The sequence below is a fragment of the Eutrigla gurnardus genome (genome assembly GCF_963514095.1).
Source record: "Eutrigla gurnardus genome assembly, chromosome: 7".
Lineage (NCBI taxonomy): Eukaryota > Metazoa > Chordata > Actinopteri > Perciformes > Triglidae > Eutrigla > Eutrigla gurnardus.
Genome location: NC_139921.1, coordinates 25,395,810 through 25,416,672, shown reverse-complemented (window position 1 = coordinate 25,416,672; position 20,863 = coordinate 25,395,810). Strand labels below are relative to the sequence as shown.

Sequence of the window (20,863 nt, the reverse complement as noted above, 5' to 3'; positions counted from 1 at the left end):
CAAGAAGCTTTGAAGAACTCTCTGCAAACGTTACCATGACAACAGTTTCAGCTTTTGGCGTGAAATTAACAGTTTTTTTTTCGATTACGAACAAGTGCATCTGAATAATTAATATTTGACAGTTTACTTTAGACCTTCAGCATCTACATTGGTTTTTTGGCTTATTTTAACGTCATTTTTTTTTTTAGAGTATTTGCGAATAGTTTGAATATTTAGAAAAACGTTAGGTCTGTAGGTCAGAAAATGTTACTAAACAAACACACAAAACTTCTTGAGATATATTCTTACATTTCAAAACTCTTTGTTTCCTTGTGGTTTGTTCTTTAATATTCTGATATGATTTTCTATATTTACTTCTTCATAAAGGAAGGCGAGAATCCAGGCTGAACCATCTAGAAGGTCAGTTGGGATGAAGTTGTGGATTTTACTTGCTTTTTCAATCTATTTGATTTTGTCATTTTCCTGAACTGAACGAGGAAGAAGACGAGGAAGAGGAAGAGGAGACAGCAGTGAGTGAAGGGTGTAATTATCAGGAGCTCCAAACTCGTCCAAGCTTCGACAAATCTGTGAGAAATGTTAATCACGTCGCTGCCGGGGAATGTTTGTCTTTTAAAACACTTTTTTAATTCATGAGGCGACGATTAAGAATAGAAGTGTCAGAAAAAAAGTTCAAAGCAGGAAGGAAGGAAGTCGGAGGAAAAGACGAATCCTAGGGTTTCCTCCTCGATTCCTTTGGTCTATAAAATAAACAACTTTTCTTTTGTAGCGTGATGTCATCCTAAACTTATTGTCGTGCCGAGTGACGCAAACATATTGATAATTAATTTAGGATAACCGTAACGGTTTAAAGTAACTTTAGACGTTAACGAGCGGATATCGCTGCCTTGCTTAAGGGCTGCAGCTTCTTCCACCTCCACGTCTCTGCTGCTTCCAAAGGGCTAACTATCTATAGTGCTGTGTGTGTGTGTGTGTGTGTGTGTGTGTGTCACCGGGTGCATATGTGTGCTGTAATTTATTCATGCGTGTGGATGAATATTTATGTCTCTCTGCCTCCGCTGTGATTTGCATGTGATCTGAGTCTGCCAGGTGGAGCATGGTATACGACACACACAGACACACACACACACACACACACACACACACACACACACACACACACACACACAGACACACAAACACGCACACACACACACACACACACACACACACACACCGTAGGATTTCAGTGAAAACAGTCTTTAAATATATTTTACCATCATAATCTCATATACTAATTGTGAATTAGTCATAATAAGAATAAAAACAATAAAAAAATAAAATAAAATAATGATAACAATTTTAATAATCCAAATAATAATAAATAATAAAATATTAATAACAAAATAATAATAACAAACAATAATAACAAACAATAATAACAAACAATAATACACAACAATATTAAAAAATAAATACATAATAATAATCAGAATAATAATAACACTAATACTGTAACTTTTCCAGCAACGTTAAACTTCCTGCCCAGATGTTTCTTTCATATTAAAAGCATTCTGGTGGCGCTTTAATGTGGAAAATCAGCAGGAAGCGTTTCATTGGCGATCGATAAACGGTTTGATTTCATGCTCGACTGTGTGAACGATCGTTTTCTAGCTTTTTATTTTTCATAATTTATCATTTGAAGGCTTCCTGAGTATCTAGAAAAGAGCTTGATGAATAGTTATTTTATAACGCTAGCTTTTATTACATTAAACATTAATTATTGCACATATTTTTTTCTGAAAACTCTGAAATAATATAAATATAATAAAATAATAAAATAAGATAACAGTAGAAATACTAGGATGAACTGAAAACATGCAAATAAAATTAAAAAAAATGAGGGACTATAGATGCCATAAGTCTCTCTCTCTCTCTCTCTCTCTCTCTCACTCACACACACACACACACAGTAGCCATTTGTCCACGGTAGGATTACATATTTCCATATGGATCACTTCATGTGATGACAGACAGTAAGACTATAAGCCAGTGGCTGATAATACATTCCTCTGTCTTCGAGGAGATCACACACACACACACACACACACACACACACACACACACACACACACACACACACACACACACACACACACACACACACACACACACACAGGTTGGTCAGATCACATAATCCCGTCTTCCCAGAGTGTGAAGGAAGAGTCAGCAGGTTTAGGATGTTAACACTGATCCTCTGTGTGTGTGTGTGTGTGTGTGTGTGTGTGGCAACAACATATTTACATCATATTTATTGCAGTGACACAAACACAATAGAAATAATAATTGATGTCTTCATCACCTCGACAGGAAGTAGGTGATGAAGACAGGAAGTAAGTGATGAAGACATGAAATACGCTGACTAATCACTCTGAGTTTGAGAGCTGAAAGCGTGGAAACCCCCCCCCCCTTGGAGCAGCGATGGTTCACCTTATATCCTGAGGACTTGATGTGGACCCCCCTCTTGGTGAGCGTGGACTTCATCCTGATGAAGAAGGAGCGTTCCAGAGTGTTATCGGGGGCCAGGAGACTGGGACTGCTGGACTCCACTGGGGGGGAAACACATCACACACACATCACACACACGTCACACACACGTTCAACGAGACATAACGACATATTTCATCTTCCTGACTAAAACACTCGATGAATGAATAAAGAGGTTCCGACCCAGCGAGCCGTCGGTAAAGTGAGCGACGACTTCAATCGGTGTAAAACAAATAAACACATTCGCTTCTGTCAGCAGGACCCGTCGGCCAATCACAGCAGCCGTCAAGCCGTCAGTCATCATCACGTCAGACGGCGAAATGTCAAAACACGTCAAGGGGGCGAGATGAGGGGGGGGGGGGGGACAAACGGGACATTCAGGGGCAAATTAAAAGCCTCTGAAAGCTGTCGTGACTGTCAAAATAAAAGCATGAAAGCCGAAGTGTCGCCAGAATCATGTCAGATCGTCGCCGTGGGACGAAATCCCACACAGGAAGTCCCCCCCCCCCCCCCCCTCCCCCGTCTCTCTCTTTCAGGAAGCAGCGGCGGCTTCCTGAAGGTGAGACGCTCCATTTGTCAGCCGCCGTCAGAACTGCATATTCATAACTCGTCCATCCATCAGAAGGAGTGATGGGAGCCGAGACAGCTGGGAAACGTCTCATCACACACACACACACACACACACACACACACACACACACACACACACCAGATGTACTTGTGAGGACACTTTTTCTGATTGTGATCCATAATTTCTATATTATATTTAAAAAAATAGATTTAATATTAATATTTTCTTACTACATCATAGGAAGAACAGACGGTCTTTTTCTGTTTACTTTATTCAGTAATATTTATATTAATATTAATAACTCCTGGTGTTAAAGTCCTGGACTTCCTGTTCTGTTCAGCTTCGGCTTAAACACAAACAAGAACAAGACAAACGATAGTCAGAAATCATAAAGTCTCTCGAGGTCCTTGTATTATTTTATTTATTCTATTTATTTATTCTATTTAGTACATCTACTTTCATATGTCACGATCCACAAAGTGATTTACAAGAATACAATATTTAAAAAAATAAAAAAAAAAAAAACGCAACCAAAAAATGTTATATCACATTTTACGCATTTTAAGATATAAATACTGTCTTTTTTCCTGAGAGGACATTCTGATACGTGGTGTCCAACAACGTCTCATCAGAGTACATTGTGTACATTATATGTACTTTATACGTATACATACGAGAGTTGTGCTGTGTTTTGTTGTGAACACTGTGAAGCTGGTTGTTTTACCTCCTTTACAACTCCCCTTACACACACACACACACACACACACACACACACACACACACACACACACACACACACACACACACACACAGGTCTCTGGTGGACGCAGCAGTTTGATCAGCGCTGATACGTGTTGACAACGTCTAATCTGAAAAAATTGAAAGAAATGAATTAATATGCAAATTCATCCTTTATAATATAAATGTCCTTGAGGAGAGTGAGACAAGAGGTGAGGGGGGGGGGGGGGGGGAGGAGGGGGGAGGAGGGAGGAGGGGAGAGGGAGGGAGGAACACAAATGAGGAGGAGACAGAAGAAAATAAAGGAAAAGGAAAAGAAAGAGAGGGACAAAAGAAAGAGTAGAGAAGGGGAGAGAGAGGGAGAGAAAGGGGGAGAACAATCAGAAAGTAAAAGAGAAGGAGTTGAAAGAAGCAAACAAGGAGGTGGAGAAAAGAGAAGGAGAGACGGAGCGTGAGAGGAGATGAAAATCAAGAGTGACAGAAGATGGAAAAGTCAGGAGAGAGGGAGGAAAAGGGGGAGAGAGAAGAGGATAAAGAGGAGGAGAGAGGGGAAGGAAGGAAGGAGGAGGAGAAAGGAAAAGAAAGAGATGGAGAGGTGAGGGGAAAAGTAGAGAGAAAGGAGGGGATGACGAAAGGAGGAACAGAAGGAAGAAGTGTAAAAGTGAAACGAGAATGAAGGAGGAAAAATAAGGGGAAGAAAAATAGGAGGAGGATGAAAGGAGGAGAGAGAGAGGAGAAGGAGGAGAGGTAGAGGAGAGAGAGGAAGGAGGATGGAAGAAGGGGGAGAAAGAGAGGGAGGAGGAGAGGAGGATGAGGGAGAAAAGATGGAAAGGAAGGGAGGAGGAGGAGACAGAATGAAAGTGAGAGAGAGAGGGGAGGAAACTGGGCCTCCCAGGAGGAGGTGAAGCTCTCCCTCCTCCCTCTGTCTCCCCCCCCTCCCCTCCGTCAGTCGGCCGTCTCTCGGTCCTCCAGGAAATCAGCCGCCGATCTGACGGAGGAATAATGATGATGGAGGAAGAGGAGGAGAGGAGAGGAGGAGAGGGAGGACGGACGATCGACGGGGGAGCAGGACTCTCTCTCTCTCTTTGTTATTCACTTTGAATTAATAGGATTAGTTCACTCACACACACACACACACACACACACACACACACACACACACACACACACACACACACACACACACACACACACACACACACACACACACACACACAGATATCACTTTCATTGTAACACACACACTTCCACATCAGCACCTCCTCCCAAGGATACAAGTGTATGTGTGTGTGTGAGTGTGTGTGTGTGTGTGTTTGTATAATTAAACGATTTCTGCATGAATGAAGTGAGAGAAGAAGAAGGAGGAGGAGGAGGAGGAGGAGGGGGAAAAGGAGAAGAAGAGGATAAGGAAGCTGAGGAGCACAAATGGAAAGAAAAAGAAGACAGGAAGGAGAAGATGATTGGGAGGAGGGGGAGGAGGAGCCGCGATAGATAGAAGAAGAAAAACTAACAGACGAAAAAGGGGAGGAGGAAAAGTTTGAGGGGAAGATTGAAAAAGGAGGAGAAGGAGGAAGAGTGAATATGACAATTAGAGGAGGAGAAGAAGAAAAACAGAAGAGGGAAAGAAGAAGGAAAAGTTGGATGGGAGGATCGAAAAAAGAGGAGGAAGAATTCGGGAAAGATAAGAAGCAAAGGAGGAGGAACGACAGGAGAAGAAGAGGAAGAGGAGGAGAAGCTGTGGTAGTGAGAGAAGAAAGAAAAGATGAATATAAAACAAGTTGGATGAGGAAAGAGGAGAGAGAAGGAGGAGTGGAAAAGAAGAGGAGAAAACAGAAAGAAGAGGAGGAGGAGGAGGAGGAGGAGGGAGAAGAATATCTGCAGCAAACGCAGGGAAAGGAGGAAGATGACAAACAGCGAACAGGAGGAGGAGGAGGAGCGTGTGGGGATTCGGGGTGTTTCTCATTCTGCTTGGCGTTGCCGCGTTGCCGTGGCGTCTTCGGGGACGGCGCTCCTACAAGACGGAGATTAGCGCCACAAAGGCAGCAGGTGTCGGCGGCGCCGGGACCTAATTATCTCCGGCACGGAAACTTCCCGTCTGAAGGACAAACGATTCATTAAAAAGAACAACTCACCTCCGCCTGTGATGTTTGGACAATACCCAGAGTACCGAGGGTTTTCTGTGTGTGTGTGTGTGTGTGTGTGTGTGTGTGTGTGAGTCTCGGTGGGACAGTGTATCATTGTCAGACTTTGTCTAATAGCGCCGCCTGGTTCAGAGAGCCCGTTGCGTCCGACTGATAACCAGCTAACGTGACGGCGAGACAAAAGCTACAGCAAGGTCACCGCGACCTCAACGCCACCGCCGCCGCCATGGAAGACACACGTTTAATTGGCTTAACAAGTGGGACATAACAAGGCCGATAAGACGGACACATGTAGCACGTTAAAGTGGCCGGAAGATTTGAGACGCATTGCTTCTGGCGGCCTCTCTGGCGGGAGATGGAACTGCAGGCGCCGCCGACTGTTTCTCCTGCAGTTTTTGTAACATAAAAAATCACTTAAAAGCTGATACACGCGTTCAACGCGTCGAATAAATCCAAACTGAGACGATCGAGCGTCACTTTCGTGTCGCTCGTCTACGCTAGCTTTAGGAAAATGCGATTAAACTTTCGTTTAATTCGGGACACTGACAGTGCTCTGCTGGGTGAAAATCCTGGGTTTGTTTGACCCGCCACCTCCCTGTGTGAACTCTCTCTCTCTCTCTCCCCTTGCTGCCAGTCTCTATGCTAAGCTAAGCTAAGCTAACAGAACCAGGTGGTGAACTCTTCCGTTATCGCCAACGGTCATGGGGATCGGCAACGACCCCCATGACCCTCTTCCGTCTCCCCTTTTTATATCATTGTTTCTCCTCCTCTTGTTTTTCCATTCACCTCCGTCCCTCCCTCTCTCTCTCTCTCTCTCTCTCTCTCTCTCTCTCTCTCTCTCCCCCATCACTTCCTCCCTTGGCTCCCCCTCCTCTTACCCACAATGCAACAGCAGGAGCCAAGGGACATCAGGAGAGGGGTGGCGGGCGAGAGGCAATCATGACAAATGCGCCTTAGTTCGCTTTCTTGCATGCACACGCACACACACACACACACACACACACACACACACACACACACACACACACACACACACACACACACACACACATATTTTTATATAAGATCTGAAATAAGGGAGTGTGTAGAAACACACACACTGCGGGCGTCGAGGCATTCATCACAGACGAGGATTGTCAGTGAAAGTTTAATTGTGTAAACACTCTGTAACTGTCCTGTCATCTTCCTGCCTCTCCGGCTCACTATCGCCTCCACGGCTGTAATTGAATTGCTACCGTCAGTTGGGGGAGGGGGAGGAGGTGGGGGAGGAGGCGAGACTTGCCTTATGAATAGAATGTGTTTCCTATCAGGAAGGATTTGACAAATTGTGTCGGGAAGAAAAGCCCAAGTGATAATTTTTCGGTTTACTGAAGGTGGGAGGAGGAAAGGGGGGAATGGAAACAAGCGCGGGAGGAGAAGAAGGAAGAGAAGGAGGGAGGAAGAGGAGAAGGTGGAGGACTGGAGAGACGGGGTGAAGAAAGAGGTGAGGGATGGGAGGAAGAGAGAGAGGAGGAGATAAAAAGAAAGGTGAGGATGAAAAGAATGAAATTACTATGAGGAGGGAGAGGAGGAGATAGAGGAAGTGGAGAAAAAGAGGAGGTGTAGGAGGCCTGGAGATGATGCAGAGGAGGAGGAGGAGGAGGAGGAAGAGTTTAAAGAGAGGGATCAGAATGAAAGCGAAGAAGAGTAGGAGGAAGTTCAGTCTTCATGTGGTCGACAGTGAAAGTAAAATAAAAAGAGTTTCATTACACACACACACACACACACACTGTTTGAGGGATGATAGATTTCCTCAAAGCCATTTCCCACAATGTAAAAGCCTGGGAACCAAAGGTAAAGAGAGCTAAATCAACTCCCCCCTCCTCTTCCTCACCTCCTCCCTCCCCCTCCTCTTCCTCACTCCCCCCCCCCATCCAACATCGTCCTCCACTTCGCAGTGATAAAAAAAAACTTTAATTTTGACAGCCTTATCAGGACAATGAGCTCAAATCAAACAGTGCTCTAATAGTCTGGAGACGCCTTGATCCCGGCTTTGTCTTTCTTTCTCTCCTCTTGTCTCCCGTCTTCCTCCTCAGAGACCCCCTTCCTCCTCCTCCTCCTCTTCCTCAGTGAGCTCACTATGACAGGACTCTTAAGGCCCCTCTAAGCCATCTTTAGCCTCTCTTCTTCCTCCTTTGGGGACGGATCTACGAACGCAAAGGAGACGGCGAATAAAAGCAGAATCGGACGGAGACGGAAGGGAAGCGACGAAGAAGAGGTAAATGGAAAGAAGAGAGGGAGGAAGAGGAGAAGAAAGAGGAAGATGAGAGGGAGGAAGTGGAAAGAAGAGAGGGAGGAAGAGGAGAAGAAAGAGGAAGAAGAGAGGGAGGAAGAGGAGAAGAAAGGAAGAGGAGAGGGAGGAAGAGGAGAGGAAAGAGGAAGAAAAGAGGGAGGAAGAGGAGAGGAAAGAGGAAGAAGAGAGGGAGGAAGAGGAGAGGAAAGAGGAAGAGGAAGTGTGTGTGGACACGCGGCCCTACATGAGTTTTATGGCATATGTAAAAGTAAAATGAACGACATGAATCAGAGGATTTTATTACAGATAACGGAACATTAAAGATGCGAAGATTTAAATTAAAAATCGGAATGAAGTTTGTGGAAAACTTTATTTGGAGTTTAACCAGCAGCGGCTCCTTTCCTTACTTTAATCATAAAAGTAGTGTTCAGATTATCGCAATGAAAAAAAAGTTCTGAGAAAAAAAACGCAAATTGCAAGTTTGTTACAATGCTAATAACCGGCATCTATGCTAGCTAACTTCCCATGAATGTAACATTCATTTTTACAATTAATAATACTGAGATAACAAATCAAGAGAGAAGTAGGACCATTTTCTCATAGACTTCTATACAACCAGAGAGGAGTCGCCCCCTGGTGGCCAGCAGAGAGAAGTAGGACCATTTTCTCATAGACTTCTATACAACCAGAGAGGAGTCGCCCCCTGGTGGCCAGCAGAGAGAATGACAGTTTTAAGGCACTTCAGCGTTTGTGTTGAATCTGTTCACTTAGCGATCAAAGGAAAAATATTCTTGATGTAGAAAAACAATTCCAGAGCTTCATAATTCCTCCTCCCACCTGAAGCATCGTGAACCTTTTGAACTGTTATTTATCAGTTTTATCGTACAAACAATGAGGAAATGCGAAAACAAAAGAAAGAAAGCAGAAAGGAAAACAAAGAAAATATAAAACACAAAAAATATCAGAAATTACAGGGTGGGAAGACAAAAGAAAACATAAAGGAAAGTTCACACAAAAGGTAAATAATGAAGAAATTAATTGCAAAAAGCAACACAAAAGAAAAGAATAAAAAATAGAATAAATAAACTCTAAAAAGAGACTCATGTGTGGAACGCTGTTTGTCTGCGACGTGTCGGAGGGGAAGAGAAAACAAGACCAAAACAAATATCAACAAAACATCACAAATATCAGACGTCCCACAGAGAGGACGGGCGCCTGAACGCAGCGTCCAGCGAGTCCTTGTGTGGCATTTACGCTGAAAACACCCGGAGCTCCGGACAAACAGTGAACGCAACACAAACAGGAAACTGTCCGTCTCTCTGGGGTCCTAAAATCCCACCAACCAGACTCCATTCAGAAAACAAGTGTTTTAACAGTAGTTAGCTTTTCGTCTTGCAAACCAAGACTTCACACTTTTAATGAATCGTCATCATTATGTCGCTACTTCGGCATCATGTTTATACATTTAATGTGTAAACAACTCTCTCTCTTTTCACTCTGCTAGATTTAATTATCATTCCTTAACTCACTCGTCTCTCTCTCTCTCTCTCTCTCTTTGGTTCATGTCTGGCCCGGCGACAGCAGCATCCCCAGATAAAAGACGACCAAACAAGAAAGGAAGAAGAAGAAGAAGAAGAAGAAGAAGAAGAAGAAGAAGAAGAAGAAGAAGAGAGAGGGGCGAGGATGACAGAGCGAGGAGTGTGTTTGGCATAATTGAATCCAGGCGGTGGTGACGGGGAGAGGGAGAGAGAGAGAGAGAGAGGACAGATGGATGGAGTGAACAGATTAACATCGGTAATCAGAGGAAGGCGTGAGCAGGAATAGACGCAGCGGCGGCGGCGGCCGTGTTCTTCGAGTCGCTAACCGGTTTAAGTGAAGAGCTGCCTCGGCTTCTGATGAACACAAACTACGACTTCATGTCTCCGATCAGACGAAGAAGAAGAATGAAGAATGAAGATGCGGCGCGATGTTTGACTCCCTCCAACACGACGATGGATCTTTCTTTTTGCTGCGGCGGCGTCCGATCGGAATCTGACGCTGCCGCCAAAAGAAGATCCGTGGTCGTGTTGGAGGGAGTCAAACATCAGTCCGGAGTTAGATGGTGGTGTATTCATTCATTTCATAATAAAACAGAGCAAAAGTCAGGATTCTTTAAGGATAAATCTGACATTATTTAGTAAAAAACACGAATATATAGATTCAGCATCAATCTCCTAAAAGGAGGAAAACGTGGGGACTACTTTAAGTGGCGGATCAATCCATATTTGGTGAGTATTTACAGCAGCAGGACGTTGAACGTGGGAGTCAAGATCAGGCAGAAACTGAGAAGTGAAGTCAATTCCCTGCTGGCCACCAGGGGGCGACTCCTCTCTGGTTGTATAGAAGTGTATGAGAAAATGGTCCTACTTCTCTCTGCTGGCCACCAGGGGGCGACTCCTCTCTGGTTGTATAGAAGTGTATGAGAAAATGGTCCTACTTCTCTCTGCTGGCCACCAGGGGGCGACTCCTCTCTGGTTGTATAGAAGTCTATGAGGAAATTGTCCTACTTCTCTCTGCTGGCCACCAGGGGGCGACAGACAGACCAGAAAGCAGGAGATGCTTTAGGGGGCGGGGCTTACCTGCTGATTGACACATCACAAAATGCCAAACTCTTAAACCCCGAACAAATAAAGAAACACTGATGTATTGATAATGGAGATCAATACTTGTGAGGAGATTAAATAAGGAGATCAAAAATCAATAACCTGACTGCCAAAAATATTACCGCTGTAACTAATGAGGATTCTTTTCAGATCAATTAGAGCCCGTCTGATTTATCAACACGGCCAACGTTATGATTATGTGATGATGATGATGATCGGAAACTTTCCTCCCAGACGAGTTACGAGTCGGATCGCTGCGAGGCAGACGGCGGCGCGGTGACTCTGTCTGTTTTTGACCCTGGCCGGCCTCCGTAGGGCGGTGACCTTTGACCTCCTCCTGCTGTGCTGTCTGCCGCCTGAGGACATCCTCTGTCTCTCTCTCTCTCTCTCTTTTCACTGCTGTTTTCATCCTTCTTTCATTTGTCGTCTTGATGAGAAATATCCTTCCTTCCTTCCTTCCTTCCTTCCTTCCTTCCTTCCTTCCTTCCATCCTTCCTTCCTTCCTTCCTTCCTCTCGCTGTGAGGTGACCGTGTTACCCACTACACCACCATTTACAGTTCATCACTTCAGTAAAAAGTATTAATATTAGAAATATTCTGCTGTTAGTTAAAGTCATGCATTCAAAGTAAAAGTAGAAGTACTTTGTATAATGGAGAATTGATATAAATTGTAATAATTAATGACTTTTACGTTTGTTTTAATGACTTTATAATCTGCTGGGTGGTTTAATCTGTAATAATACACAGTCGTTTATTAGTTAGATTAAATGTGTCATTAATCTGAATGTTGGAGTAACTTTCTCAAATAAATGTGAAGTTGATTAAAAGTATGAATTAAAATCATCAGGAGTCAGAAAACGTTCCAACGCTGCTCATCATCCATTCATTTCAGTTTGTTTGCTTTGTTTCTGTCCTTCCTTCATCATCCAATAAAAATCATCTCATAACACACACACAGACACACACACACACACCTCTTCATCATGTTTAACACACCGTCTTCTTTAAACTCTTTTAACGTGATTGAGCATGTGCACACACACACACACACACACACACACACACACACACACACACACACACACACACACACACACACACACACACACACACACACTCCACAAATTAAAAGTTGAGTCCTGAACCTTGAGAAGTTCTGTGTTATCGCCGCCGTGACAGACTGATAGCGGAGGGGAGCGCTTTATTTGCCGTCCGGCGCTGCCCTGTCCTCTGCCTGTTATCGGAGCAGCTCTGGCTCCCATTGTAAACAGACCCGTCCTCGTTAAGGAGCCTAATTAGAAAACTCCAATAACAATGGCCTGTGATTGGCTATTGTGTACTCTAAAGATTCCATTTAGAGCAGCGGGCGGTTTAATAAAACTTAACCGAATGGATAATTTAGTTTTAGCAATAATCCTCCGTGTCAGAAAAAGTTCTTTGTTTGCCTCAAGTGGGTTTTTATTGCGTTGCTTTAAAACACACTCGTGACACTGATTTAATTAATTTCAGCACTTTGGCTAAATCCATTGTGACTAATTCTCCCAGTGAGTGAGAGTTTAGAGGATCTGCTGCTGCGTGGAAGTCGTTTAGCCGGTCTGACAACGAGGCAGAGCTGACAAAACACTCTCCTTGTGTTAGTGATGGAGTTAAACCATGCTACACTGCAACGTGCTACACTTCCTCACTGCAACGTGCTACACTTCCTCCCTGCAACGTGCTGCACTTCCTCACTGCAACATGTTACACTTCCTCCCTGCTACATGCTACACTTCCTCACTGCAACATGTTACACTTCCTCCCTGCTACATGCTACACTTCCTCCCTACAATGTGCTGCACTTCCTCCCTGCTACATGTTACATTTCCTCCCTGCAACACGCTACACTTCCTCATGGCAACATGCTACACTTCCTCCCTGCTACATGTTACACTTCCTCACGGCAACATGCTACACTTCCTCACTGCAACATGTTACACTTCCTCCCTGCTATATGCTACACTTCCTCCCTGCAACGTGCTGCACTTCCTCACTGCGACATGTTACACTTCCTCCCTGCAACATGCTACACTTCCTCACGGCAACATGCTACACTTCCTCCCTGCTACATGTTACACTTCCTCACGGCAACATGCTACACTTCCTCACTGCAACATGTTACACTTCCTCCCTGCTATATGCTACACTTCCTCCCTGCAACGTGCTGCACTTCCTCACTGCGACATGTTACACTTCCTCCCTGCAACATGCTACACTTCCTCACGGCAACATGCTACACTTCCTCCCTGCTACATGTTACACTTCCTCACGGCAACATGCTACACTTCCTCACGGCAACATGCTACACCTATAACTGTGAACGGTGAACTGGTTTGTATTTGCATTTGAAATGTCATTTGGACTCCAGGACAGAAGGCAAAGGTCAAATACACACACACACACACACACACACGCACACACACACACACACACACACTGAGGCTGTCCTTGGCCGGCGGCCGCTCTAAATGACATTAAACGTAGGTGACTGTAAACTTTGGTAATTATGATAAATGTGAGCGATTATGAGGAATTATTCCCCTCCATTGTGCTAATAGCATAATTAGCAACAATAATCAAAGACTTATGATGTTGAAATAAGGCGATGCCGCGGACAATTAGACCGCCAGGAGCTCATAATGGAGAGCTTATGGTGTTTTCCTGGAGGGCAGAGTCACGGTTTCTTCCTAAATGACTTTCAGATTCGTTTTTTAAAATGTTTTTTTTTTTTATTATATAATTTTTCTCTCTGATGAGGGAAAATTGAAATAAATGCTCAATTAAGTGTTTTTTTTTCTTGCGGACGGCTTGAACATGAAGGAAACCTGCAGCCGGCCGGTTGTTCAGAGCGCTTCAGCTCTTTGAGCAAAGTGAACTCATGGAGATCAGCAGGTTTTTTTTTTATATTAAGTGTACTAATAATATTTTATTAAAAATATGAAGTGTACCAATAATAATACTTAATTCAAAAAATTAAGTGTATTAATAATATTTCATTAAAAATATTAAGCGTACAAAAGGTAATTAATAGAATAATTCTAAAAGTACAGTAAGGTAATTTAAAAAAAAAGTTATAGTGCCACTATAATTACTTTCTTCTCAAAATATCAAACATGATTTGTAAATTAGGTGAAATTTGGAAAACCATGGAGAACGATGGATTTAAATGTGCTGAAAGTCAGAAGAATATCATCTTATCAAGTTTAAAAAAAACCCAACAAAAACAGCTGTTTTCAAGTTGGGGAAAACTTCCTTCACGGTGACAGCTGCAGGTCAAAGGTCAAAGCCAGATGACAGAGGAAATAAGTTCTTCCTCCTTCCGAATGAGACTGAAATAAACTCCCCCCCACCTCTCCGCCTCAGTTTGACTGATATTAGTCAGATTGCGTCATGTGCTTTTAAAGATGACTCTCTTTAAGTGCAAGAAGCCGTTTAAGGCGGCGCCGAGCTTCAAAGAGTGATCTCTCGCCCGCCAAGGTCGTCTCATATTTTAACTCCATCTCAATACTTCATGAGCGCGATGGTAATTAAGAGGATGGAGACGTCTGATGTGTGATGACGGAGGTAAGACCCGGTTATTAACTAGAACTTCAAGTGGAAATTAAGAGACTTTGTGATCGTTTTTAGGCTGCGTTGTGGGAGGGGCTTAATAGCTCAGAACAACTGGGACAATTATCATAATGCATTGTATTTAAGGGCGCCTTTCCGAATACACAAGGTCAAACCAACAAACACAAATAAAACCAACATTATCTTTAGACAAAAAAAACCCAACGTTATCTTTAGACAACAAAACTAACGTTATCTTTAAACAAAACCAACGTTAGCTTTTAACAAAACCAACGTTATCTTTAGACAAAACCAACGTTTGCTTTTAACAAAACCAACGTTAGCTTTAAAGAACAAAACCAACGTTAGCTTTAAAGAACAAAACCAATGTTAGCTTTAAACAAAACCAACATTAGCTTTAAAGAACAAAACCAACGTTAGCTTTAAACAAAACCAACATTAGCTATAAAGAACAAAACCAACGTTAGCTTTAAACATTAATTTCGTGCCTATTTAACGGCCGGGTTGCAAGAGAACACAGCGGACTGTGGCGTCGTCAAGGCAACCAGATCTTCTCATTCATATAGTTTCGCCTCTGAAAGGAAGGAAAAACAGGACACCTGATATAAGCCCCGCCTCCTCCTCCTGGGAGACACTCATACAGATTCACGCCGACCCTCCTCCTCATTCCTCCACATCCTCCTCCTCCTCCGCCAGATAAATTAACATTAAAGAACACATACATGAATCCTAATCCTCCTCTCTGGTCACATTATCACTGGGGATCACTCACATACATGTCTGTGTGAACCCGTCTCAGTCTCTCTCTCTCTCCAGACAAATTAACATGGCAGAACAAACACCTTTGTCCTCATCGCCTCCTTCCTCCTTCTCCTCCTCTTTCTCTCTGGTCAAATTAACTTTGGGAATTGCTGAGATATTCATATAAATCTTCTTCTTCTTCAGTGTCTTCATATCTTTCTATCTTTAGGTCAAATTAGCATCAGGGAAACACCCATACGTCTTTTTTTTTCTCCAGATCTCCTCCTTATCGTTTCCCTGCAGACATATTGACATTGACGGCCACACAAATGTCCTCACATTTTCCCCGTCCGTCTCTCCGTCTCCGTTTTTTTTTTTCTTCAGCGGCCCGTCAGGGGAAGACTCGTTTATATTTTTTTGGGGGGGAAAAGTCAAAGAACAAAAAAAAACCTCAAATGTGGAACTCCAATTAATTTAAAGCCGCCCCTCCCTTCGCCCATCAACCAGCAGCCAAATCAGCCAAGGAATAAATCCGCAGCAAGATCTAATTACCGCGCCGTCTCCGAAGACCCCTCGGCCTGCCGCGAAGCCAATCTTCCCCTCCTTGTTTGAACAGGCTGATGAACTAAGGGACTCGATGGATATCAAGTCATTTTGTTTAATTTATAAATGGATTTTCCCCCCTAATACTGAAATTATCATCAGAGAGAGAGAGAGGGAAGCACAATGAAAAGCATTTGGACAGGATAAAAGAAAAGGACAGATGGAATCCCGATGAGGAATGTGTCCTTTTACGCTTTACAACGTGGCGCCACTGAATATATTCTACACTCGCAGCAGGGAATTCTGGGATATCGGGGGGGATGAGTGTGGAAGAGGGCATCAAGGTCAGAGAGTGACACAAAACTTCAGATTTATTTAGAGGAGAATCCGCATTTTAGAGAAGAAGGAGAATTCAACTTATTCCCACATTTTTAAATCCGTCGTTTGTTTAGTCTGCACACAAATCACAAAAAAGTGTTCCCACTTTCAGTCGTTATGCTAAGCTAAGCTACGCATCCGCCGGATGAACCTTTAACAGACAAGGCATGAGTGGTATCGATCTTCTCGTCTGACGTAATTTGGACGAAGCAAACGTAGCGACATTACTTGATCCACCGAAACAGTTCTGAAAAGTGAAGTCAAAGCTGATCTACATTAAAGCTGCATTCTCTCTGCTTTAAACAAAGCACTTTAAGATCTGTTCATTTCATGATAAAGCAGGGCAGTCAGTATTTTTAAGTAATAGTAGTATAATGCACTCATCAAAACTTAGATGTAAAAAGATGTAAATCTTAAAAAAACACACAAATATATAGATCAGGCACCAAACCTCTGAGAAGTGAAGCCAACACTGAAGTGCCTTAAACTTGTCACTCTCTCTGCTGGCCACCAGGGGGCGACTCCTCTCTGGTTGTATAGAAGTCTATGAGAAAATGGTCCTACTTCTCTCTGCTGGCCACCAGGGGGCGACTCCTCTCTGGTTGTATAGAAGTCTATGAGAAAATGGTCCTACTTCTCTCTGCTGGCCACCAGGGGGCGACTCCTCTCTGGTTGTATAGAAGTCTATGAGAAAATGGTCCTACTTCTCTCTTGATGTATTATCTCAGTAAACATTGTAAACATGAGTTTATGGTCTCAATGGGATGCCTTAGGGGGCGGGGCTTACCTGCTGATTGACAGGTCTATTCATCATTTCATGCTTTCTTCCTTCTCTTTGATTGTTAAAAGCTACAACAACCTCGCCCTGATGCATTGTGGGGGAAGCGGTCTTACCTGGTTCGGGCGTCTCGGAGTGCGATGACGACGAGGCCGACGACGCCCCGTCCTCGTTGACGGTGCCCTGGGACAAAGACATCCCTCGGCCCGGCGGGAGCTTCATGCCGAGCTGCTCGGCCATCTCTACGTGGTCGCCGGGGTGGACGTAGTCGAAGACGCTGCTGCCCGTCAGCTCCACCTGCACCGAGAGAGAGACAGTTCATGGACGTTACTCCACCTTCTGGATTACAGGTCATGTTTCCGTCAAGTCTAAAAAGTTTGCTTAAATTGTCAAGACGTTAAAGAGGGTTTGCAGTGTTTCTGTTGAATGCTGGTTTTCTTCTTTTTTTTTGTGAAACTAAAAGCATTTTGTCATCGTTAGTTAACGTCAGACACGCTTTTTCCTCACTTCCTGTGAAGTTTATTTTGAAAAGCCAATTTACAATCACCTTCTCCACCTTTTCTTCCTGCTTCGTTCTCATCTAATTTATCCTCAAACACCTTTTACAAATCATCACCCACTTTCTCTTCTTCTTCTCTCTTCATCTTATTTCCTCATTAAACTCTTCTTCTTCTTCTCAGAGTTCACTCCTCTTCCTCTTTCACGCCACCTTCCTCCTCCTCCTCCTTCACCTCCTCCAAGCTTTCCTATCCCCCTCCAAGCATCGTTCCCTTTCTCTCCAGCTCTTTTTCCTCCTCCTCCTCCTCCTCCTCCTCTAATCCGTCCCTCAGTGAATCGGCGGTGTCTTTTTCCTTCTCATGGAAATGGAATAAATAAGCTTCTTCTTATTAAATAAACACAGAGTCCCTTCACCTTAAACACTCTCATTAGCAGCGATAGAAGCGGATTTGTCTTCGTTAATTGGGGATGAGACGAGGGAGCGCCGCCAAATCACCAGCATTATACACACACACACACACACGCACACACATGCACATCAAGGTTATAAACACACACAATGATACTTGTGTGTAATTGACACAAACACACACACAATTAAGTACGGCACTTTTAACGTGATCATAGTTTTGTGGTGCGTTCGAAAAAAACATCGTACACGATTATTTCCACCGTGCTAATCTGGTTTTGTGTGTGTGTGTGTGTGTGTGTGTGTGTGTCTTCAGGTTTTTGGGGGTCCACTGGGACAAAGGGGATTATATTGTATTACATGGGTGTAATCCCCTTTAATAAGAAATCCCTTTAAGGCAATTTAGTCCCCTCATAAAGTCTCATCTGAAGCAGAAAGTGATGATTAAGAAATGAGCATGATCGCTGATCACACACACACACACACACACACACACACACACACACACACACACACACACACACACACACACACACACACACAGACCCCTGGTGCACCGTGGGAGTTAGTGTTCATGTTTACACGTTACAGTGCTAATTGGATCTACATTGTTCCTCCTCGCAATAACACGCCGACTTCTTAATCAATTAAAACTTGGCACAACTGTTTTCCATAAAGTCACCGGTGGAGCGGATCACCGGAGCGGATCACCGGAGCGGATCACCAGGAGGAGAACGAGGCGCTGAGACAGCCGACTGGAATGGACAACGCTTACGGAGTTAGAAAGCACACCGGCTCGGAGAAGTTCACTTTCTTACGAGAACGTAAAGTCGTGTTTATTCCAACACAAATAAAAAAATTGCTCGTTAATGTTTTATACGGATACATTTAACGCTTACAGCCACCACAAAGACACAAAATATCACATAACCAAAGACTAAATGTTGGAAGATGAAGACACAATATTAAAAAAAATGACGTAAATATAGAATCAGCTGGAGGGAAAAAGTCAAATTGTTTCTTTTGAAAGGATACACTTCAGATTACTGAAGTTAAAATGAGGATTATAAGATTTCTTCTTTATTTTGCCTAAACGTGTGGAAGACATTCGGCAATCTGGGAGTTTTTTTTTAATCAGCCCAGAAACCTTGGCAACCACGGCAGATATACATCATGTCACCCTCTCAGTGTTTCCTCAGAGGTTGGCCAAGAGATTTAATGTCGTTATAATGTGGTTGTTTTGGGTTTTTATAGGCCGGCGGCCTTCGAGTCCGTGTCGAACGTTGGCAAACACGCCGGAGATGTTGGAAGGACGAGGAGGTTCTCCTGATGGATGACGATCCGGATCAGAGATGTTGTTATTGGGACCTTTTAGAGCCAGAAACATTCAACCCTGTAAGTCAACGTAGAGGGAGAAACTGGGGGTTTACTTTTAGAGGAATTCCACACTTCATAATTATTTCAAATAAATGCATTGGACTCGAATGACCGATGCATTCAAATTTGAAGTGTTACGGATGTGGGTCTAATGAAAGACATGCTATTGAGTTGCATCATGGGAAATGTAGGATTCCAGTGATGTGGGTGCTTTTCAACATAGGGGCATAAAAGTCAGAATGTTTATCATCTTCATTACAACAATTCTTCTTTTAAAAAGGGTGCTTGTTAAAGTTCCCGACTTTTTAAGAACGTTTTTGATCTCAAACAATTCACAATTTTAAATTGAATATATGTGTATTAATAGAGTTATAGAATATAATGAAAAATGGAAAAAACCTAAGGTAACGTTTTGCATCAGAATATTACGTAGATCAATAAATCTTTACCTACTTAATTTAACTACTAAAAGACACAAAGATCAGTTTTGTTTAATCAAGATATTAATCTGATGTAAACTACTTTTGGCCATAAAGTGTCAACAAATACAACAAATAAACTACGTGTTCGAACGTCCACTTCAACAAAGCAGCAGCCAATCAGAGAAGCAGGAACAGTTGAAGGGTTTGAAACTCGACGCTGCCGTCAGCTGAAGTTTTGACATTGTTTGTCCATCGAGAGTCTTCAGATAAAACGTATTAAAACGAGACGGAGACGTCGGCCGGCTTTTTATCGCCTCGCTTGTCCTCCGAGACGCCGAGTGACAAAAGACAACAAGAGTGATGGTGATAACCAGGCGGCGTCCAAAAACCGGAGACGGAGGACTAAATGTCAAGCGAGTGTGTTTGTAGCTGTCCTTCCTCGCTTATCAGCCTCCTCTCCATATTTTTAGACGTGTGTGATGGAGGAGGCTGTAATTACAGCTGAGTGAGGGTTGTATCACATGAGTCCAGAGACCAGACCAGACTAGAAACCAGAGACTGTCTGTGGTCCCCCAGAGGTCTAGATAGTAGCTCACATTAGTCCAGAGACCAGACCAGACTATGTGGAAAAACCAGAGACTGTCTGTGGTCCCCCAGAGGTCTAGATAGTAGCTCACATTAGTCCAGAGACCAGACCAGACTATGTGGAGAAACCAGAGACTGTCTGTGGTCCCCCAGAGGTCTAGATAGTAGCTCACATTAGTCCAGAGACCAGACCAGACTATGTGGAGAAACCAGAGACTGTCTGTGGTCCCCCAGAGGTCTAGATAGTAGCTCACATGAGTCCAGAGACCAGACCAGACTATGTGGAGGAACCAGAGACTGTCTGTGGTCCAAACAACAAGGTCTCTGCTGTATTTATGTCTAGATGACCTTATTTGGAGTGTTGATGGAGCAGCTACAATGTTAGCGTAGCCTAGCACCCATCAACCAGACTCCATTCAGAAAACCAGCGTTTTAAAAGTAGTTATCTTGTGGTCTTGCAGACAGACCTAATAAAGCATGACACAGCACTTTTTACTGATCACCATCATGATGGAGTTATTTCAGCATCATTTTCATCTGGTTATTGATATTAAATCACAGATCAATACTTTATTCTGGGTTCCTCCAGTTGGGGTGAACCAGCCCACGTGGGTCTTGCTAGATCCAGTGAATCCAGCT

General features: G+C 43.4%; 1 protein-coding gene across 1 annotated transcript in view; it reads right to left on the bottom strand.

Annotated features, from left to right (window-relative positions):
- npas3 (neuronal PAS domain protein 3) overlaps positions 1–20,863 on the bottom strand; it is a gene marked incomplete at its 5' end in the record, with an annotated part of 122,615 nt that overhangs the window by 16,441 nt on the left and 85,311 nt on the right. Inside the window, 2 exons of the mRNA XM_084013870.1 lie at positions 2,467–2,585; positions 17,050–17,230. Of these exons, the coding sequence (XP_083869996.1) occupies positions 2,467–2,585; positions 17,050–17,230 (300 nt within the window). The remainder of the gene's footprint in view (positions 1–2,466; positions 2,586–17,049; positions 17,231–20,863) is intronic.